The following is a 24,265-nucleotide window of genomic DNA, read 5'->3' on the forward strand; positions in this document are numbered from 1 at the left end:
CAGACATGCAGAGATCTCAGGTGCTTCATATCTGAATATTTATTGCACACTTTAAAGTAAAATTACTGTTCATATACTCTATCTTCATGTGGAACTTTTGATGCGTTATGCTCATTGGAATAATACACAACGCATCAGTAAAATATTTTGTCATACATTTTTTCGGACTAAAATGAGACAAAAACTAAGCTAAACGTTTTTTATGAGACTCAAACTATGACTAAAATGCGCAAATATTTTCGTTGACTAGTAAAATGAGACTAAAAAAATCTAAACTTACAGTGGAGGTTTATATCATATCACTTCACTGCTTTGTTCATGTGGGAGAACAAGCAAGAGGACCTTGATGAAATATGATGATTATTAATGTAAAGTTGACAAAATTCAATTTGGACTTAGTCGACTGAATGTATGTGCAATTTTAGTCCTCCTAAAATTGGAGAGAATTATTTGACTAAATCTTGGCTAAAATGAAATGACATTGACAAAAAACTAAAACTAACCGCAACACATAAATAATTTTTGTCTTAACTGTTTCCCCTCGGGCTTGTTTTAAGACTTTGGACAATGAAAGAGAATGAAAATGGACTGCTGAAGGCCACTGTCATCTCCAAAAAAGGGCTGCACAATATGTTGCCTCATTTTGATACAGTATCCATATCACAGACAGACACAATTTTTCTTTGAGGTCGCCATCAGACTAAGATTTATTTTGCACAAAGCTTCATATCGGATTTTCCTTATCAATTCAATTTTTTTCTTGTTTCGGTCCACATTTAGCATTTTAGTATGTTTTAAGTTTGCTTAAAAAAAAAACACATTACAGTTTTGTTTAAATTTGATGCAGCGTACTGTGTCGATATAGTTTAGTAAAAGACAATATCTTACCAAAATATCTCACAATACACTTCAGATGCGGGTTAATTCTCTCATGCAGCCCTGCTTTTTAACCAAATCGAAACAATCATCATGAAAAAGTCTGTGTCGTGTTTCGAAGCTAAGATAATGTTGACGATGATTAGAATATCGATCGCTCAACCCACCTGCTTATAAAAGGAGCTGTAGAAAGCCACCCACACATTGTCGTTAGTCATCAGCCTGCTCCTCACAGATCACTGCGGAGCGCGCGCTGCCACCCATGATTTAGCTCTGCGTCCGGTTCTGAGGGGGTGGCATAAGCCTTTATTAATGCAGCCGCGTCCCAGAGCCAATGAGACGGCAGAAATGTAGCCAGATCAATAGCGCTCATAGGAAGCTCGGTTAGTGAATTCATTTCTCAAGGATTTGTTTGCATCTCCAAGGGCCTCTTCCTGCTTCAGACTGTAATGAGAGCGGCGTCCCAAAGATGTGCTGAGTGATTTAGTCAGTGACGTACACTTTGGCTGCACATGCCGAGGCGCACGCAGCCGGACTTGTGAGGGGATGCTGGGATAAACATGTCCATGCCTTCTTTACCATATGGTACCGTTTTGTTGATGTCAATTTCAACAGCACTCTCCTCTTTCCTATGCATGGGATATTTCTATAAGCATTTGTCTGTAAATTGAAGAAAGATTTCATTTATTTGAGCTTGTAACATTCTGTCCTTGTTCATTGTCCCATAGTTCTCGTTGTTATTATTCCATCTCTATCCTCGACCCTTGGCTTTTGGAGCTAGAATTGCTCCATTTGTGTGCCCGATTGTCAATTGTGTTTTATCGCACTCCTTTGAGAGCATGTTAGGCCAATGCCTTCGGCCAATGCTGCTCATCTTACAGTCCACATGCTACCTCACACTAAACCAAACATGCAAAGACACTACCGCTGTGCTCACCCCACTGTTCAGCCTTATTAACAATAGCATTTTACTGCACATATAACTCCTGTTTGTCCTCTGGTTGGAAAACAGCTGTGCCCGGCAAAGTGTAAGCAAATGTCACGCTCCCCTGCCCATTTCCCCTTAAAACCAACACAAGCCCTCACTTCTCCTGACTGATTTGTTGACCATGCCAGCCACACATCATCCAAATCAATTATAGATTTTGAGTATAAATAAAACATATCTCAAATCTTTTGCACCAATGCCGGGAAGGATGAATACATTTGTTATGGCTGTGATCATTTTGGTTAGCACTCATCTGTATTGATTTTCACATAGTGTCATCAGTCAAGGCATTGGTAATAGAAGCTGTCTGAGCGCAGATATCTGCCCAGGGGGGAATTATCACCCCAGGCTCAGGTCAAGCACAGATTTGATCTATTGTCAGTGAGATGAATTGATGTTTTTCTCCACCTTTTTATTAGGTTTTTTTTTTACCAACATTTGAAACATACAGTGAGCGGGTGAAAGAGTTTAAGAGAAAGAATGGGCGACGGTGGAAAGGGATAAGTCAAATGTAGTTTAGTGTCAGCCCCCAGGACTCTCTGAGCTTTTAAAATATTCACAGCCATTCTCCATCACCTTTTGCCCTGGCAGCTGCTTTAAGAAAGGAGTGAAATGAAATCAATAGCAGTGCCAGTCCTAGCCCCAGTGCTAGCCATCATCCAATATTTATACAAATGAGGCTTCATAACTTTAGATTTACCCTGCAGATATATGTCCAAGTGACTGCAAAGAAAAAAAAACTGGTCAGAAATCTACTGGGCGTTCAGAATCTCACATTGCCATCATGACGCCCTCATACACATTTGCATTAATATGCTCTGCTTATGATTAACAAATGTGTGGTATCTTAAAGTGCTACATTATCCTCTTTCTTAATTCTGTGCTTAAAAGGAGCATTATTTTGGTTGTTTACACAACTTTATAAAATGGAGAAGTGTAGATCAATGTTAATGTCACAATGGAGGACATTTAGAAATTTGGAATAAATCAATTAGGAAACACATTTCAGTTGTGGGAGGTGAAATCAAGTTGATCTGATTTTCCTGTGAGCCTATAGCAAATCGTGAAAGCCTAATAGGGCAATCTAATATGTATGTTTGCCAGTGTAAGAGCCTCCAGATAAGGCCTAATGTTCTTGAAGTAAATTGATTTAGATAGTACAGCTCACAGATTTGTCTTCAAGCATTTCCATGTTTTTTTTTTAAAATAAATATGTAGCCATTATTTCCATCAAGACATTGTCTATATAAAATAATTTTATTTGTGCAAATTGAAAAACAAAAACCCCAAAACAAACAAAAAGCAAAGTAACTGCAGTAAACTTATTTTAAGAAGACACACAGCATCAAGGAGAGTAGATGTTCTTTTTCATTGTTACCTTTTGTATGTGTGTGTTACATGTAACAGCCTTGGAAAAACACCAGCAAATGCATATTGAAAACAATATTATCATTAAATAAGCAAAACACATCAACAATCATGGGTCCCAATTGTCTAATGTAATCTTTGTCAGTACGTGCTTTAAATGGTTCTGTTCCTGCTGACTTACATGTTGTAGACAGAAGTAAGTGAATTTTGAAATAACACAAATAATTTGTGATGATTGCCTTAAATTTGCTCCAAATTCTGTATGTTCACATTTTTTAGCAGAAAAAGGTAAATGCAGAGTTTGGTGCACAGTCAAGGGACTGCAGCAACAGTATGAGATGTGCACACTAGAGAGCAGTCTGTTCCCTCTTTCTCCCTGCTCCACTCGCCTCAGCATACTGTTCATGCCAGAGTACCCAGGAAACACTTCAGCTGTCAGTGCACTCATTTAAACACAGAAAGACATATTTACACCTCCATTTGGTGCTGTTTTTAACAAACATTTTACATTTTACATGAAACACAGTGAATAGTATTGGATGTGCTAATTGTCTTAAAACTGGTAGATCATATATTGACCCATTCTGAGAAGTAAAGTAAAGTTGAAATTTAATTTACAGATGCAGGGGCAGAAGAACTGTTGTCATTTGTGTGCTTAATTCAATGAAAATATGCATAACTCTTAGAAAGCCAATGAATTAAAAGCAATGAGAGTCATAGCTTTAGATTTTAGTCACTGCTTTCTTTACTTACACAAATAGTGTTATAAGAATATATTATGCCGGCAAATAAAACTGGAAATTTGATCATTTGAATCTGTTCACAGAAAAGCAATGGGGATGGGGAAAAGAACTACATAGATAGCAAACCAACACAGTGAATGAACAAATATAATGTCTAAACAGATCTTAAATTCCCATCGAGTTGACAGAGATATGAGAGGCCTCTTCTCTTCAGTGTTCTGTATTTAACATTTGTCATTTTTTTGGTCGAGTTATACTGCAGAGACCTGACTCTCCAGTCCTCCCGCGCAAATACTGCGTCTATTGTCATCTGTCCACTTTTACAGGCTTCTGACATACAAATGAATTTACTGTAAATGGCAATTCATTTATTTAAAGATCTTTTTGTACAAAAGAAATAGAATATCTTGTTTTTTTTTATCCACACTTGCACTTCTTTAAACATATTTTACACAGATTATCTTTACATTTCCATCCAACCAAACATATTTTTAAATATTTTAAATGCTTGTCAAATATTGTCTTGACCATAGTACAAATGGTTCATCTATTGTTCTTACTGTCCACAGTTAATTTTGTAATGGGAATGAAAAGTCCTGAAGTAGAAAGACACATTAAAGCTCATATATCCATCCATGAGTGAAAAGCCTTAGTGCCATGATGTATTCCACCCTGTTGGACTGTCAAACATCAACAGGTCGGAGAGTCAGGTGGCCATTATGCCTGATGGCCTTACGTAAGCAGGAGCCAGCAGTGTCGCTGTCAGCTGCATAAAGCACTCTCCTTTAATATCACAGTGAGAAGCTGTGGAAAGATGTCTATAAGGTATAATATAATCCATAAATCCTGCAATAATTCCCTCCCCACTGTATCCAAAACAGGGTTTACTGTATATCCACATAATCACAGGTCAAGATGTAGTCCGTGAGTTTACACCTCACATTCCCGAGATGGTTGCTGTTGACAAGTGCAAGAGCCATATTCATTTATGATTACCAAAGCTCCCTCAATGTGGTTTGGTTTGTAGTCGACATAGTACTCCGGTGTTGAAATGGCAGCCATCTGCTGCATGCTTTGCTTTTGCTTCTGCTTACGGCGCTGACTGCTGAAGCACTGCCTCAGTTGTCGTATTCCAGCTGGAAAGCACTTCCATGCCACATAGAGCATGAGCACAATGATGAGGAAAGAAAAGATGAGAGCCATGGTTCCAGTCACCACTTTGTGGATCTGCATGGTACTCTCCAGATCATCATGACCCACTGTGACAGTGAACGAGCTGGTAACCACTTCGCCGCCTTCACCTTCATAGGGGTTGGGGGTGAAAGGGCCCAGCAGAACCGAACCGCCCTGGGCAAGATCCCTCGTAGAGGCATACAGGCCTGCTGTAGTCACCTCCAGAGGTGTGTCCTCACAGAGCTGAAAAGCATAGACTGCGTCCAGCACGTCCTCTCCCTGTGCCGTGTCGGGGCTGGAACACTGTAGAGAACTGTCACGTTGGCCTCTGAAGGCACTCAGCCAGGAGGCCAAGGCACACACATTACGGCTGCACTCCCATTCATTACCCGCTAGGGTGATGCTGTCCAGAGATGACCATGAATCCAGGATGCGCTGGTCCAAAGCAGCCAGGCGATTAGAGTCTAGCATCAACACCTTGAGGCTCGGGGTGCTCTCAAAAACGTGGGGTTCGATATACTCAATTTCATTGGATGACAGGTCAATCTTCTCTAAAAAATGCCATGTCCATTCAAGAGTATTCACAACAATAGTGGCACGGTTATTGTGCATGTACAAAGTACGTAAAGAGATGAGGCGTGGAAAGTGGGCCAGATTGACTTTGACAAGTTCATTGTGCTCAAGATGCAACTCTGACAACTTGAAGAGGCCTGCAAAGGAATTTCGTGCCAGGCTCTGCAGTTGGTTGTATCCCAAGTCCAGAAACTGCATGCTCCGGCAGTCTTGAAATATTCTTACTGGCACAAATTTAAGAGCATTGTAGCGCAAATGCAAATTGGTGAGCTTTCTAAGGCCATGGAACAGATCTGGCTCAAGTGCCTGAAGCCTGTTGTATGAGAGGTCCAAGATGCGTAGGTTTGGGAGCGGCTTAAAGGTACCATTTGGCAGACTCTCAATCCTGTTGCTGCTTAGGTCCAACTCCTTGACCCGTCTCAGCCTGTCAAAAGCCCCCTCCTCCACAATGTCAATGTTGTTGTGGTCTAGGTAAAGCCAGGTGAGCTGCGATAGACCCGACAGTTGGCCTTCACGCAGCTCGGTCAAGTTGTTTTCTCTCATGGACAGGCCCATGGCACTGCTCAGATTCTGTGGAATGTCTGTGAGATTGAGCCCCTCGCAGTACAGCAGCTTGCTGTCGCAACGGCACAGCCTGGGACAAACCCCCTCCACCAGGGGAACTGTTCTTAAAAAAATGCCCAGTGAACACAGTATCAACCCAGGGGGCTTCTTCAGCGGCCACTTTAAGTACAGTCCAATTAGAAGGAAATCCATTAGCATAAATATCCAGGGATGTCTCCGAGAAAATGTCCATTGAACCAGTGTGGAAATTGTATTACTGGCTAACACGCCACATTCATAGCATAATTTTAACCTTTTTGCTGTGTTTTTCCAGTTTTTTTTCTGCCTTGCACAATTTTATGAATGTGCCTGTTCTTAAAGAACGAATCCAAAAGATAATGGCTAGACTCTTCTAATCATACATCAAGCAGTGGGCGGTAATAAAGGAACAGATGGAGAGAAAAAAGGAATCAAATTGTTCTCATTGATTTGCTCTTATTCGAAAAGATTCCTACTTACCCCTATCCAAAAGCTGACAATTTCCATTCAGTGTCTTGCTTTGTGCCCCAACACTAATTATGTGCGAATCTAAAAAAGACCCCACTGTGGTACAAATCCCCCCCTCCCTTCACTCTTTTCAGTGGACACCAGATCCTTGGCAAGCTTACAATGTCTTAGTTCTCTTCAAGTGAAAGAGCCAGAAAGAGAAGGAATCCAAGTAGCTTTCAGCGAGATGGTAGGAAGTGCAAGTTCCTCTGCGTGCATGCATGAGCTCTGTCTCTTCTGCTCCTCCGCAGTCCTCTGCTGCAATGATCAGAGGGGAGAAGACACAACTAGAGAAGGGAAAACCGCGCCAAAGGAAAAGTGTTTGTATATGTGTCTGAGCTCGTCGGTTCTTTTCTCCTGCTTAAGTTTCAGTAGCTCGGTCAGCACAAATTATTGTCCAATGCTGGAAGCCGTCACCGACAGGCGTTTAAATCCATTTAAGCATGTAATCATGCTTTCAGTAATGGATGCGAGGCAAAAAAAAAAAATGATTGAGGTAAAGCCTCCTTTCTTAAATAACCGTAGTCCTTGTCACGTCAGCTGCTCGTGTTGGCTGAAAGGCGTCTTGCCTCCCCTGTGGCTCAGCGGTATGTGCTGCTCTCTTGCCGTCCGGGTGTTACCTCCTCCAGCTGTAGAGCGGTGGCTGAATGATGCTGCTGGTAGGCAGGCAGGCAGGGGCGGGAAATGTGGGAAGCAAAGAGCGCACAATCCCTTGCAGCAGACCAGTCCACTGACACTGCATGCAGAAGCACCTTCTGTTCACTGAGTGTCGTAAGCCACTCACAATTCAGAGAGCTCGCTCTCTCCCCCTTGATCGCTCACTCGCCGATTCGCCCCCTCCCTCCTCTTCTTCCCCTGTGTTTTTCTCTGTGCCTCAGACATTTACATATTCCGAATGGGCTGGGCTCAAACCAGGAGCTGCTCTATTCCTCCCCCGCCTTCAATGACTCTAATGAATTGGGCTATATATTGTCTGCCTCTCTTGACGTAGTCATGAGAAAGCAATTTCTTTTTTTTCCTTTTTTAATTTTACAGAAATGCGACATGCAAGAACTTGTCCTCAGAAGTCCACCCTATTCAATAAAGCATGAAACACTAGTGATTTTCAGTCTACTGTCCAGCAGCTCTATTTGAATATTCTTTGAAAACGTGCTATTCCATCTAGAAATTAAAAAAATCCATAGTGTAGCCTTTCTTCATATCTCTTCCTCTTTACTCTAATCTGAATTACAATACAATACATTGTCGGCTAAGATATATCATCCTGAGGTTGTGCATAAGAAATGCCAGTTATCCAGTACTTTTCTGACATTTTACCCGGTAAGTTTAACCTTTGTATACTGTAATAAACCACTGTTGATTCATTATGTACGGCCCTACTCACTTGTCCTTTATCATCTAACAACTGACCCTGACTAATAAATCATTTTTAATACGTGCCAGTTGTTTAGGCTTGCCAACAATAAAGATTTAAATTTAATGAGTCTAGACGAGAGGATGACATATCTCATTTGATCAATGTGTCCTGTAACCAAGCATTCTCTGTCATTGTCAATTACAGTAAGGCACCCATTCAAAACACAGAGGTAATTGGGTGCCACATGACATTAGCATAAAACTTTACCATAAACATTCTCCTCTGAATCGCTGCCTTTACATTTCTTATATCTGCACATTTTTTGTGTGTGACCTTTTTTCTTTCAGAACTTTCACATGTTCACTGCGGTCATTCTCCTTGGCCTTGTCTGTAGTGAGTTCAGAAAGTATTCATATTTCATGTTTAGTCATTCCTTTTAGTTTTCATTTTTCATTTATAGGGCAATAAATGGAATTTAACCACAAACCTAAAATTTTAAGAATGTTCAAAAACAGCACAACTTTGAATGCGAGCAAGGCAATCAAATGTAACCATTCCAAATCAATATGTCTTTAACAGAAGGTAGCCATGTTTGTGTTGGGATCTTCTTTTTTGTGCTATAATCCCTCTCGACTGCAATGGTTGGCCACACTATCACCTAGTGCACTGTAGTGACTTGACAAAGCGAACAAGAGATGATAGCATCAGTTTTTTGAGACTGTAAGAGCTTCTGCCTCTCTGGAAATGTGATTCTATTTATAGGTCATGGGTTGATTAACTAAAGCAATATCTAAAGAAAATTTATGTCTGAGGCAAAATGACAATAGGACTGTTCACAGGTTTCTGAATTATGGTGAATTGGTGTGTAATATTAGCTTTGTGACTCCCTTTTAAAATCACTGTTTAACCCAATAATGAAGAGGCATATTGTAATAATTTGTGACTTTATTCTGCGTAAATAAAGTGAAACGTGCATTAACATGCAAAGTCCTGCAAACACTGTGGCTTTGTTGGCATCACAAAAGATGTGCCTGTGCTCTTTAACAACTTGGAGTAAGTACTGTTTCTGATCTTTATTCTTTTATAGACTACAGTTCTAGCTTCACCTTCCTTTCAGCAACAACATTGACAACTTTCCTGCAATGCACAATTTTAGCAGCCTTCTGAAAGCCCACATCATCAGCCCAGTCTGCTGCATGTTTTCCCTCAGACTAACCATTTTGAAAATTGTACAGCAGCGTATTACAGGCCTCTCCAACCTGTAGCTATGGAGCTATAGAGCCTCCTCAGCCCAGTAGCTCCACATGACCATGTATCTACTGTATTTAAGCTTAATCTTGTGAACACACTGGCCCTCATTTAACAAACTTTCGTAGGGCAAAATCAGACCGTATAAGTAAGTATAAGCATAAGACTAGGCTACGGTGGCCATATTCACAGACTTTGGTTAATTTTTTTAGTTTTTTTTATGTTCCTCCCTGACACCGGTCCAAGACACTAGAACCTGGGCAGTGCAGCACCTGCAGTGGCACGGAGATCCTCATGGAGCGTTGGCACTTCTTGTTGTTTTGAACACAAAATAAAACCGTTGGACCAACTTTGTGTGGATGGCTTACGCCAGGCTCACATTGACTACTGAACAGCTTCTGCACGTATTCTGTATGGGTTTCTTGTAAACTGTGACTCACATTGAGTACAGTTTTGTGTATGATTTGTGAAAGGTGCGACGCCGTCACGAGGCCACAACTTTACAAGATTTCACCTGATAGCAACTTTGCACATAAAGAAATACTAATAAACTACTGTAACTTTGACAGATCAAACTTGTGAATGGAGGTCGCGCCTCAGGGAGCGTCAAAATATCCTGCAGCGAGTCACGCGCCTCCTGTGCGGCGCGTTTTGAAGCTTTTCGCGTGTGGTAAGCTTTTGACGTGCTTCCAGGGCGTCCAGCACGGCCCAAGCTAGAGTTGGGAAATGTTGAACTTTTTGGAAAAATTTGTGAGCGTCGACCAATCAGGAGCTTTCCCCAACAGTGACGTACGTTGTAGCCACCGGGGGAAAAGCTATGTCGGCCCGCAGATGTAAACAAATCACGGAGGATTAGCTTCATTGTGAACCGGAGCTACATCGGCTCTGGGACTTTTACAAAGACACACATCAGTGTTTCTTTTACCTAAACACCCAAGATTAAAAGCGGCGACAAGAAAACTTATTTCAGTGGCTGAATCTGCGCTGGGAATGTGTTTGGGCCTCGAGGATGCAGCTGTTGTAGCTATGAACACCAGAGCGTCTGTGACATTTGTGACAAGCGTCTGACTTCAGGTAAGCACAAGCGTCTAACTACAGGCTTTAGGCGCATTTGGTCTGTACGCACCTTTACACATCTCCATAGTTAGCTTGAGTTATGCAAATAAAGAAATCACTGCCTCTCATTCATTCTTATTTCTGCCTCACCTGCCTTTTTCAGTCCACTTATTTACTCGACGCAAATACTTCTGTGTTATCTCCGTTGGACTGCACCAACTTAGACTAACTCTAAGGGGTGTTCAACTCAACACCCCTGCTCTGAGTCAGTTTAGCGTCCAATGTCGTCTTCTGCTACAGCGCACCGAATGCAAAGCACAATGTGAAAGCTATTATTGATTTCAACACTTCAGTCGTTATTTGATCGATTTACAAAACAAAACAAAACCGCTTATTTATGTCTAAAACAGCAGGCAAGGCTCCTGCCCAATTAAAGCCTTTGGGCTTGTAATAGTACAGCTGAGAGTCCATTATTAATTTTTTTTGTTTGTTTTGTTTTTGCCCAAAAGTACCGTGGCCCACCGGGAAACGTCTAGACTCTCCCGATAAGCCAACACGCCTTTGCTTATCACCTTACAACTACTTGCTGATACTCTCCTGTCCTCTGACACTGACAGAGACTTGGACTATTTCTCTATTTTTGTGGGGGTTTTTTTGTTCAATTGCATTCAGACATAAAAAACACTCAACTCATCCATTCTCTTACACATGCAAAGATATAAACCTCTCTTTGTCACACATACACGCATAGAAAGAAAGGTCTGAAAACACGGGTTCATATGTTTGTTCTGTACTAGCCTAAATGTCTGCGACTGACATTCAGTGCTCTGGAGTTTGGCACAAGTCCAACGCATCTTTACCAAAGGCTCAACAAGTAGCCACCACAGGCCAGTCTCCCCTGCTAATCACTCACCTTGATAGCAATAATTAATTGCAGGATGTCCAGAAAAGTAGGATGACACATGCATTTATTAGAGACTCTGCGGGGGGTATCCTCATTAAGGGTTTGACTTTGAAGTGAACTACCCATTTGTTGTGACTTTAAAAGAAAACCTGAAACCTCTGATTTTGCCAGCATCAGGGATTGTAATTTGCCAGAAGCATGATTTGTGCATTGTAAATGTTCTTCTTTTGTATTTTAATCAAGCAAGCAGTGGAAGAGTGTGACAAAGCACAAGTTTTGATGTTTTACTCTCACTGTGTGTTGGATGCATATTAACATGAAAATCAAGTCAAACTTTGTTTTCACAGACACAGAGTATCTGGCTTCTTTTTTGCCGTTATCTTACATTTCTCAACTGTGACTGGGCAACATTATTGATTTTTCCAAGTAACAGACAAGACAGAAAATGAATAAAATGAGACATCAGCATAACTGTTGCTATCATCAGTATTTGGAGGAAATTCAAACCTGAATGTGTACTGTTAAAGAACTATTATGTCTTAAAGACATAATGGCTAATAGCTTTGACTTCACTGTTACTTGTGCTCCCATATAGGTAAGAATTCATGTCTTATTTCAAGTATTTGTCTTCAGAACAAAGTAGAATAATGTTGAAAGGTTTGTAAACCTGCTGTGATACATGGTGTTCCTGGGTTCATGGGGGTAGTGTGCCCTGTAATCGTCTCATAGACATCAGTCCTGCAACACTCAGGTTGAGTGCAGCAACAAAACTGTACATGCTATGCTTAGACTCTTGAATCATTTATATCCTAGTTATTTTAGGTTCTACAACCGCAGAACACCTGTACATTTTTTCTTGGTACAGCTTTTTTTGTCATGTGCGAGCAAAATGGTACAACAACACCATTTCTAACGGTGATATTTCTCTGTTGACTGCGGGGATTCTCACAAGGTTTTTTTATAAAGTGTCCAAGACTTTACATGGTTGTTGAAGCTGCATTTTATTGGTGCCCATGGACCCCTAGGCTGCATTTCTATAGGCCTAGATATGGCTATATACCTCACATTTTTACAGAGTGTAGAATTAATAGAGGTTGATGGCACAGACTTGTAGTCTTGCTTCTGTCAGTCTACCCCAAGGGGCACCGAGTATAGTGAGAATGAATAATAACTACAGTGTAGCGCTTTGAGAAACAGACATTATTATTATTATTATTATTATTTTGGTGGCACTCTTCCTGCTCTCAGTGGCTTTACTGTGGGCCGATGCTGTACTGTCACCTCGGTGCGGCCGGAGCGACACCTCCCTCTCCCTGTGCTATTAAGAGAAGCACAGGGAGAGGAGCCAGTGCTCACTCACTTCACGGACCCACGCAAAAGGGGACAAATAAACAAGATGTATTTTAATAAACCTCATATAACGAGGGCTGGTGACTAAAGTAAAACCTGTGGCTCTCAGGACACAAACCAAAGCCAGTGTTCAGTGTGGAAGTCCAAAGATTTACAGAGTGAGCTATTTGGTCAGAGGATGATGCGTTACAGTTTTCCCAGGGGATACCAGGGCCTCACTCTGCCATTGGTCTCATCGACATCTGTAACAATCACCAAACTCCACAGGATTTTGTACAACTAGCTGGTATCCCTGTTGAGTCTTACACTTCACATTAATGTGTTTGAATGGGGCCCCTGTTTGGTGACCTTTCACAAACATGCCTACAATTACAAACTATATTGGAATTCTCCAAGTGTCTCAATACCCCCGTTTATACAGCTGGTCCTCAGCTGGAAAGTCTTTATTTGCAACTGCAAATGTTCCTTTTTTTGTACAAACAGCGGTTTAAAAAGCTCTTACACTGTCTTGCTCCTTTCCTTAACACTTCTGCAGACTCACTCTGATGTCTAAACTCACAAAATAAAGGGCAAGAAAATGTCCTCTTTCCAAACTAGGTAAAAATGACCTCATGGCGAAAAGAATGTGTCAGGGTGTTAGTTTCCTGAATGTTCATAAAATATGCAGATGTTTGAAATTACATTTTTAATCTGTTTTTATAGAAGCGGTTTGAATAATAGCGATTAGAATGTAGGTCTATGGAGTCAAAGGACCCACAACGGCAATACATTTTACTGTTTCATATGAAAAGAGGAGAGGTCAGCCTCCAAAATGAAATGTAAAGGTTTTGAAAAATATGAGCACATTTTTGTGTGGAAGCTCCCACAACGCTAGTGTTATACTAAAATTGCCACCACGCAGACACACTTTAACTTACAAAACAAATCCTTGAAATTTTAACTTTTAAAATTATTATTATTATTAAATTGGAACATGCAGTATAGTAACTTTGGGTCAGAAAGCTGGCAATTAAAGGGTTACAAATGTAAAAATGATATAATGCTTTATATGTTTGAAAAGAGGAGAGTTACACCTTCAAAATAAAAATAGAAGGTTTATCAAAAATGTCAATCCTTTATTGAGTTATAGTTTTCTTAAGTAGCCGACGCTTCCACAGCGCAGCTTTTTTAAAGGTGTGATTGAGGGTTTAACTGTATGCTGTATGTTTTACCTTTACATAGTGATGAAATCCCAGTGGTGGTACATCAGGAAAACCCTTTAACAGGATCTTTAAATCAATTCAAACTTTTTAAGGAAAGGAATGGGCGGCAGCTGGTAGAGGACAGCCACTGGACATGTGCCAATGGTGAGGCTGTCCCCTTATATTGCCTGCTCAAATATATAATTAATTTACACAGCTGGGTTCCTTCCAACGTGCTGTGCAGATGGTGTTTCAAACCTGTCTCGTCACGATGTGAATGACACAGAGACGGTGTCAGACACAGGTCACAATAGATAAGGAAAGTATCTGATATCTAGATGACTGAACGTTTAGGCTTTTATGGAAAACACTCCAGAGGTCTCATAGTAAATGACAAGTCTCAGACTTCCCTCCATGTGTAGTAGTACATCTCGTACAATAACAAGGTTTGGGCATAGTTAATCATGTAATCATTCACCTGTCAGCTGCTGTTTGATACAGCTGCCCACCTGTACCAGTGCCTTGTCCAGCAGATGGCCGGTGCATAATTAAGCTGATAACCTAAGCACAGGTCTGACCTTGTCACAGTGCACAGAAAGAGGCTGCTGTGACTATGCAACACAGGGGTCCAGGGAGTCTGCACCCTCCACCCCTCAACCTCACTGCTTTTGGATAGGTTGTTGTCAGAATTTGGGCATGTTGAAATGTTTCGTTTTTTTTTAGCTTTTATTCTGTCTGTGTTCCTAGATGAGATGAAAGATACAAACTCCATATTTGTTTACTACTGCACTATAGGTGGCTTATTGTCTGAGCAGTTCTTCTTTCCCCACAAAATACCCAGCTTGAGATTTTCACATGTCATAGATAAACGCTGGGGGCCTTGATCGGGCTTTGGGGAAAACGGCCCATTTAATCCCACTGAAATAGCAATTTACTGCCTTTTTCTGGTGGAATAAGGCCCCCGTCTAATAAAAATCAAGCCAAAATGCAGTCCTTACTAATGTTGTTGACACAGTATTTAAATTTTTTACAGAATGTTCCCACTCAAACCCATCCGCCATTTAACAGTTATAGCTAACAGTTTAGCCAAGTGATTAGTGGATAAGTACATCTGTACAACAGAATTGTATTCAGGTGTTAGTCCTGAGCCGCTGCAACTGAGCCGCGCTATGGGGGCCAACCTGAGCAGCAAATGGCAAATACTAAGTATGTTAACAATGGAGCTTAAAGAAGAAGTCTGGAGAGACTACAATTGCGCAGATATGTAAACTCATTGAGGATTTGGAGGCATATTTTTGTAAAGGCTCTGTATTGATTGTCTATATTTAGAAAATGCTAGTAGCCAGGGTAGAGAGATTGTCCAGGCTTTGGTGATATTTTTGCACAAACCTTATTAATGGGAACGTCGCTGCCAAACGCACAGACTCTGGTGTGTCATGTTTTTAAATCAGCTCTTTTACAGCAGGTCCTAGTTCTTTTGCAGCTGAATCAATTTATTAGCGCGTGATCAAATCAGCGCTCATTTAGATGTTGCACCACAGTTTAATAAATCCCATCTCGAGACTCCATATGCCGATCTACTGCATGAATCTGTGCACTTTCTGTGGCAGTTTGATGAATGACATCAGGCAGCATTCCCAAGAGAGCTGTCTCCATGTCATTTTCTCGCAAATACTGTTTATACACTATTCTAAACTGAACTGAGTGAAAAGGGATGCGATTTTCCACCGCGGCTTATGGGACATAGTAGCTGCTCTTTGAATGGACATCAGTTCCCAAACACCCACCATGACAGTAAGTAAGATTGTCTTCATGCAGCTGCTCTTACATCATGTCTCGATATTGTGCGGCTTTACTGTCCCTTCTTTCACACAACTAATGGCAGCAACAACTCTTTTAGTTGCTCTCTACTGCTGCGTGGCTGGACTGCTAAAGCCTACATAAAAGGATGGTGGGAGACATAATCATTTCAGCAGTTCAGGCGGCCCCAGAGTCTTTGAAGTTTTCGCACCCTACATCATTACGACAACAGAGCACGCTGTTGTCTCGCCGCACACACTCTGATTCTGTTGTGTGTCTGCGCAGCTCGGCTCTGCGGGATCAGCCACAGTGAGCCATGCGACAGTTATCATACTATCATTAGCGTTTTTCTTTCTTTTTTTTTTTACTTATCTGCTGCTCACCACATTTACTGTCTCACTTCTTCAGGCCATTTCTCCGCATCTCCCAGACCACCATAATCCACGATTAGGCCTACCTACTCGCAGCAGCCCACCGAGAGAATGGTCTTGAGTCATCATTATCATGGTTTACACTATCACAGTCAATTCTCTAAAGCCCGTGTCCCTGACGTCCCTGATACAGAGCCTTCTGCTGCACAGTGAAGCGCTTTTGTATCATTTGCATCAGTTTTTTGTGCACGCACCTGCAGTGGGCTATTTAAACATGCTCCGTCTCTGTCTTGATAATGGATTACCTACCAACCAACGTTACCGTTTGTGTATAAAAGCCGGTATGAGACCAATGTGTGCAGACTTATTATATTACTATACCTTATATCTAGTTGGTTGAGTGTGATGAGAGACATGTCCACCTCTAGTCACTCTTATCTCTCTATTTCCCTTTACGAATCCCATTTATTTTTATTATTTATTTAAAATCCTGTATTGACCTTGACTGATATTTGGACAGAAAAAGTGCACCTGCTAGTAATTTTACCACCACATTCTTTTTTGATTTGACATTTGAATCAGAAGAGGTCAACTCAACAATAAAAGCCAGCACCTTCAAATGAAAAAAGAAGTGATGTTACCATTTTACTTTATTTGATTTCTGCTTTTGTTTTCAGCCTCTTGTTGTCAAATGGCCGCATTGTAGCTTAATGCTGCAGCCTCACACGAGCTACTTTATGAGGCTTTTATAGGTGACATCATTGGTAAGGGTTAGACTTGAGTGTGCTTTAAATGCTGGATAATGGACGTGTCCGACCCCTCGCACAAAAGTATATAAGTGTGGTTCATTGCCTGTGGAACTCTGCTCTCTCAGGTCACGGCACTTATTGTTTTGTGCACCTCAAAAAGGTGCCGACTAGAATGACGCAGTGCCGGGGAGGGAAGATGACAACGGAATAGGATTATGTCTCTATGTATTAAAAGCAGGTCCACAGATTGGATTGACCCAGGTATGCTGTGGAGGCTGTCAGTCGTACTCAGACATGTTTTTATTTATTTATTTTCTAAGAGTTGAGCCCGCACATTATCCTGTTCTTTTATCACACACATTCATGTCTCTTTTGCACCCTCCGTTTCTTGAGAGCTGACAAGTGTAACAAGTGAATTTCTCCATTGTGAGATTGATAATGGCTTAACTATGGCTCTTGCGCAGTATGGGCCTTGACAAATATGGTGACATAACCTGCTATTATTGCTGTAACATTCATAATCAAATCAAAGTTTGAAGAAAATCCTATTTGTGACAATGATCACATTTTTCCCATCATTTTGTGTGCTGTAATTTGACACATTAAACATACTATTGAATTAGCAACAACATAACAGAGAAGGCAACACCAGTGCATCATTTTAGTTCTCTCAAGTAAGTGAACTGAAACCATCACTACCTCACATGATGATATTAAGAGCAGCATTTCATTAACATTTACTGATGTACCTTAAAGTCCCTGCAATGTGAACATGAAGGTGGATTAATCCTAGACAGTGGCAATTGGTCACACAGTTAGATGTTCTGAATGTTTACTCACACAATCGTTCAATTGCTATTCATATTCATATTATTATTTTGTCTTTAGATGATGGAAGCAACTTCCAAATAATGTAGCTCATGCTTTTATTTATTTATTTATTTATTGGAGTCTTGTATATTCCCTTTACAAGCTTGGGCAAGTGCATCTCTCACAGATGTATGTGAGTATGTACTTTCTAAACTCAACTGCAAAACAAAAATGCGTCAATGGTACGCTCGGCGTCTTCTCAATCCATTGACTTGCATTTTCCTTTTGCACATTTCAGCTCTCACTGATATGACACCATTCTGCTTTTTCCTCACCTCTACAGCCTATTCTCTGCTCTCCACCCCTCTCCTCACCATCCTCTGCCTCCTCTCTCTCCTCTCCCGCCGCCCTTCCTTCAGTCCCTCCCTCATAAACTACTTGCTATTCAGTTCAGGGAGGCTGCAGGCAGCATTGCTTGAGCTCCATGTACCGGCAGTGCCGCAAAGGACTAGACTTTTTATCCCTGTGCGCCTGATAACCAGACGCTACCTCTACGTTCTCCTGGTCAGACTCTTCTTTCAAACTGCGCATCCGAAAGCATTCTTTTAAAACACAAAACGCACTCAGCAGTTTAACCCCCTCCTCCCCTATGTCTGCAAAGCTCTGCATAGCGTTATGCCATACAAATAATGACAGACAAGGCTTAAGACGTCTTGTTACTGCTTGAAAGGTTCCAGAGTCTGTGTACTCACATTGTTGCAAACTAGGAGAATTTCTGTATGGTGCTAATACAATGTGTAGCTTGACGATGCCTAATGAAATCTTTGTCTGTAGCCTCCCTGTAATATTGGAACATCAGCCCTTACAAAAAAACCTCAGCTTGAATCATGTTTGTTAATTGTATGAAAATAAAATGATTTCCACATTCCCAAAGCTTTTGCGAAATATATTGCTCCAATTCTTTCCACAACTGCAGATTTCTGTCTTCACTGCAGCTTCTGTTACAGGCTGTATCAATCTTTTAGGGCACTTCTCTGTGTCGGTAGTTGTAAAATTGCAGAGTTAGCTGATGTAATGTTCCGTTGGTATGTATAGAGGGAGCTTTTCCTGCGTCTATGCATTATCAAAATGTTCGAGGCTCAACGCTAACGATTCCCCGGGGCAAGTACCATGTCACATTGGAAAGAAGATCGAAATACCAGCTTGCCTGTACAAGCCGGAGAAACAGTCAGGGACTCTTATTTTATTTATTTATTTAGTGCTGCAATTTTAAAACCATAGGTGCAACGTGGTGTTAGCTCTAGTCGTGACATTGGTGCTGATGCTAGAAGTGTGCTAACCTATCAATCCAAGTTCATTCATAAGCATTCCACTGAAGCGCTGTTAACAGTTTGTTTGATTTACTTTCCATGTTGCATCAGTCGACCGGCGAACCATGGCCCTGTGCACTTTGGGTGTTAATCCTTCATTTGCCGTTTACTTTTCTCCCAAACTGTTCATTTCGTACTTAGGATGTGCTTGATGATGGGCCAGATGCTTCCTCTCATCCGCAGCCTGCTTGACCACCGACACTAATAGCCGCTGACAGTCTAAACATGCGCCAGTGTAATGAGAGGAGTAAGCGAACGGCATCAACCATTAAACATAAGGGAGCTAATGCCAGCAGGCTGCGGGGCTTCTCCTCGGGCTGCGCTCTTGTCCAACGCATTAAATGTATCTGACAGCACACTTTTCCAGAGCAGAGCGCGCACCGTTATAGACACGACGAGCAGACATGAGCATGAGGGACAGTCATGGAGCAGCACTGTATAGCGCATTATGGAGGTCACTCGCACATTAGCTCACAAGGATTTGTATCAGTTTGAAATGTCAGCGTGACTCATCCGGCAGTTTGTGCAATATATACATGATAGTAGGCATTATGGTTTGTGGAATGTACATGGTAATATGGGTGATTTACAGACAGTCGGGCCTCGGGTCACAAGCTGAGTGCCCCAAACCTGGATAAACTAAGGGGTGTTTTAAGCAGATGGATGGATGGATGGATGGATGGATGGATGGATGGATGGATGGATGGATGGATGGATGGATGGATAGATAGATAGATAGATAGATAGATAGATAGATAGATAGATAGATAGATAGATAGATAGATAGATAGATAGATAGATGGATGGATGGATGGATGGATGGATGGATGGATGGATGGATGGATGGATGGATGGATGGATGGATGGATGGATGGATGGATGGATGGATGGATAGATGGATAGATGGATAGATGGATAGATGGATAGATGGATAGATGGATAGATGGATAGAATATGGTCTGAGAGCGTGGAATAAGTAAGTACACCGCCTAAATCTCGCTGAACTGCAGCAGTTTTGTAAAGAGGAATGGTCCAAGATTCATCCTGATCGTTGGGAGCGTCTAATCTGCAACTACAGAAAAGCAGCTATTTAATACAAGGGATCACTGACTTATTCCATGTATGTTGTGAATGTCTCAGGTTTTTGTGCAAAATATCTTCATAAACTTGGGAATACATTTTTTCTATTGATGATACCAAGTTGTCCAGGCCCTGAGGCAACAAAACATACCATGATTTTCCCTGCACCATACTTCACAGTGAGCACATTGTTGGACAACTTGATATCATCAATAGAAAAAATAATTCACAAGTTTATCAAGATATTTTGCAGAAAAAGCTGAGACATTCAAAACATGCATGTATAGCACTTATGGTGCTGTCTGTACCCTTATGTAGTGGAGGATGGACTGAAGGGATAACTGGGCCAGGTCAGATAGATCTCAAGATTCGGAGGAGCCTAGGGTGTACAACATCAAAGGACACACACACAAGTAGCTGCAGAAAACAATCTGTAATTGTTCTGCAAATTAGTTTTTTAGAATTATGTACAGTGAACAGTGCTTTCACACATAAAATAAAATAAAAATACCATAAAAAACGGCAAAGTCCTTTCAATGTTTGTTTAAGTCTTTCGGTGTTCGTCTAAGTCCTTCAAAGTTTGTTTAGTCTTTCAATGTTCGTTCGAAAGTGTAACCAGTCGGGTTACCAATACCAGTTAGTGTGGTTCGGGCTATGGCTCGCCATCCAGATCTGGAGAATCTTCGGGAATCCAACTCCGATAAAAAACCTGAGCTGGAAACAGGTCAGATGATAGCTTAAACTATTCTATAATAACTACAGGCTACTAGAAAGCTATTACATTTGCTCAAAATATCTTCAGTAGTTGTACAACATTAGGCTTCAAAAATTACTAAATTAAAATAAACCAATTTTCATTAGTTTACATTCAGTAACAAAATAGTTTTTTCTCAAAAATGTATAGCAAGTACACTTTCAGTTAAAAAATAGCACTTCTTGGCTTTAAATGCAAGCAATTTTGCACAGAAACGGAAATTTTACAACTCTACAAAAGTGAGGTTTGCATAAACCTTCAAGTAGTGTTTCGCATCAAATGAATTGGGACCTTGGCTTATCGTTTCTAACTCTAAAAAGTGTGTTTTTGTAATGAAAAAGCTAGCAGAGATACCACTCGGAGATTAGCATCTGGAGATTAGCATGCTGACTAGCCCCCATACACAATGAATGGCACTCACCATGCTACTTCTCACGTGGGACACGAGGTTACCCAGCTTGCGTGAGTTCGCAGCTTGTGTTTGTGTTTGAGAGTTTGGGACTCTCAGAATCTTTAATTAATAAAACGAATTGTCATTCATTTGCATATAGCAATATTTTACTTAATTAGGGTTGGATTTTTCTTGGGTTTTCTTGGGTTACACATGGAATAAGTAAGTACACCCCTGTATTAAATAGCTGGCTGATCCTTCTTTTGCAGCAATAACTGCTTTTCTGTAGTTGCAGATTAGACGCTCTCAATGATCAGGATGAATCTTGGACCATTCCTTAACAAAACTGCTGTAGTTCAGTGAGATTCAGGGGGTGTACTTACTTATTCCATTCTCTCCTGTGAATGTTTACATGTTATGGCCAATAAAAATATGATCAAATGTAATTTTTGGGTGGTATTAGATCAGACCACATTTAGGCAGAAATATGAGAAATTCCACACCGCGTACTCACTTTTGCTCACTGTAGATAGATGATCTGATTTCATTTGAAAGTACAGTCCAGTGCAACTAATGCACCACACTTAAATAACCACGAAAGTCATAGTTACAGTTGGATCGCTGCATGAAGGAAAAATAACATGGCTGTTATGTGAGTAAATTGTGCTTCTGATTAGGGGCTCCTGTAAGCTCTGGCCTACAATGATGTCACTAAGAACTTGTCTATGAAATGCACAAAACCAATATTTGATAAATTAGCATCTAGATCAGTTACTGTAGAAACACACTGCATGAAGACACCTTATTTGGTGGAATCACCAGCATCAGTTTCTAATACGAATTATCTTCTCTATGCTGGCATATGTCTGACTAGACCAGAGCGAGACCAAAAACCTCCTCAGCCTAGTAAAGCCTAGTAACAAAGGAAAAGTGGCTTCAAGAATTTAAGTCAACAAACTTATTCACTTGACCTTCTTATTGAGAGATATGTACAGTATGTCCGGGTACATTCTACTTTTTTTCTTAATTTGAAAATACATTCCCGCCTTTGTTGCCCTTGGGTTTATAATGGTTCTAACAAGATTAAGATCTATTTCTGTAGCACGTCTCATGGTGTCTCATTTTTAAAAGGACAAAGTAAACCTTGCTGATCTAAACCTTTCATCTGGAACCGCTCCTCGCGGATCTTCATATGTACTTATTTTTGTCACGTAGCTGCAGGCTTTCTCCCAGTGTTCCTTTTTTCCCCCGTTTTAGTATCCTGTAATCAAACCCCGCTGATAGCCACTGCTGCACCTCTTTAAGTTCCTCTTAATGAGAAGTCAAATTGGCCCGTCCATTGCACCACAGCTGAGGGAGCACAACTTATCTTAATGAGCATCTAGCAAGCTATTATCTGCCGCTAACCCAACCAACATGTTAGCACTATTATCGCCCCACCCTTTGGCTTGCAAACGCACATACACACAACAACGTCTTGTTATCTGCAGGCCTTCCCCTTTTAAGCCGCGCTGCAGACAGTATAACCACATTGGACAGTAATTGTACCTCTCGCTCCTGCCTAATTGAATTGACAAGGAGCCGGAATTGATATCATTTAACACATTGATCTGGGAAGACAATGAAACTGAATGCCTGGTGTGATGCCCCGCCACCCCCACACTCTACACACTACACACTACCTGCCATCCATTTAACTCTCTCCTGCTCTCTCTCTCTCTCTCTCTCTCTGATTCATAGTTCCATTGCTTTGATTTGCATTGTTATTACCCATGAATTTCTACATTCATTCATCACAATTCTCGCTTCTGTTGGTCTGAACTATTATCTTTTTATTTCATGTAAATAGAAGGATAAAAGTTAATCTATTTCACGTAGCGAGTACTGAAATTAAGTGTCATTAAGTGTAAAAATGTATATAGATTAAATTATGTGATTTAAGTCGAAGTACGTGGCAGAGAGTAAAAAATTGTCAGTTTGTCACAACTATATAAAAACTGCGTAGATGCTGCAATGCAATGTAAATACAGCAGGGCAAGGCAAGTTTATTTGTTGAGCACAATTTGTGCAGAGTAATTCAAAGTGCTTCACAGAGCAAGAACGTATTAACAGAATAATTCATAACATTAATTTATACTTACAGAGCAAAAGCATAGTGGAGTAGTGGCCTGTCCCACATCTTTAGGAAGACTTTAAAGGCATGCCGTGCTATATTTACCAATATATCCTCATACTTTACTTACACAAGGCAAAAACATTTATATACCATTTCTTATGATTGCGCCCACAGTCACTATAGAGACTAGTAGATAGGTGTATCATGGTAGTTTTCCGTACAGAGCACCAGTAAATGATCGTCATTTCATCTCCAGACACCGTGAACTGGCCTTGTCCTCAGTGACCACAAGATGAGTTTACAGTTACCGCTGCCATTATTGTGTTCACGAGATGCTTATTTCTGCTCCGCTTTGTCCGTCTCCCTGACTCCTACTGTGAATGAATGAGTGCACACCGGGAGGTAGGGAATAATGGTGGGGGACAGTTAAAAACATTGTCTACAGACCACATGGGGCTTGTGTACACCACCACAACTGATTTTGCACATTCTATTATTTGACAACAGAAAAATTGACAATTAATGTTGCTGTATGGCTGAAAATTGAGTCAACAACCAATGGTGTTGTCAAACCATTAATGGCTGTGAATCACAAGTGCTTTGACAGGCGAGGCACACCTGGGTGGGAATAGAAGAAGTCAAATAGCTCCTCTTCTCTAAACAGTGAAAGCTACTGCCACTTGAGTCTCTCAGCAAACCAGACTTACACACGCAAGAAGACACATGGTTGGCTGAATTTTAGGGCTGACGCACTGACTAACCTATGATTCATCAGTGTGGACACTTTTGATCGCTGACTGATGGGCAGTGTTTTATTTGGCTTTCATTTTGCAGAAAACACTGAGTGAGTAATAGCTTTTCACTATGTTAGTAAGGTTTGACATATAACACCAGTGTGGCCATTTCACAGTAAAGGAA

At 41.0% G+C, this 24,265-nt stretch overlaps 2 protein-coding genes across 2 annotated transcripts in view; one reads left to right on the top strand and one right to left on the bottom strand.

Moving 5' to 3' along the window:
• Positions 1-24,265, top strand: part of ctnna2 (catenin (cadherin-associated protein), alpha 2) — a 237,820-nt gene that overhangs the window by 100,134 nt on the left and 113,421 nt on the right. The gene's annotated exons all lie outside the window — the stretch shown is intronic.
• lrrtm1 (leucine rich repeat transmembrane neuronal 1) lies at positions 3,103-7,607 on the bottom strand. The gene has a single exon (XM_079554205.1). It carries the CDS (start codon positions 6,481-6,483, stop codon positions 4,906-4,908), a length of 1,578 nt encoding a protein of 525 aa, XP_079410331.1. The 5' UTR covers positions 6,484-7,607; the 3' UTR covers positions 3,103-4,905.

Source organism: Gobius niger (genome assembly GCF_951799975.1).
Source record: "Gobius niger genome assembly, chromosome: 3".
Lineage (NCBI taxonomy): Eukaryota > Metazoa > Chordata > Actinopteri > Gobiiformes > Gobiidae > Gobius > Gobius niger.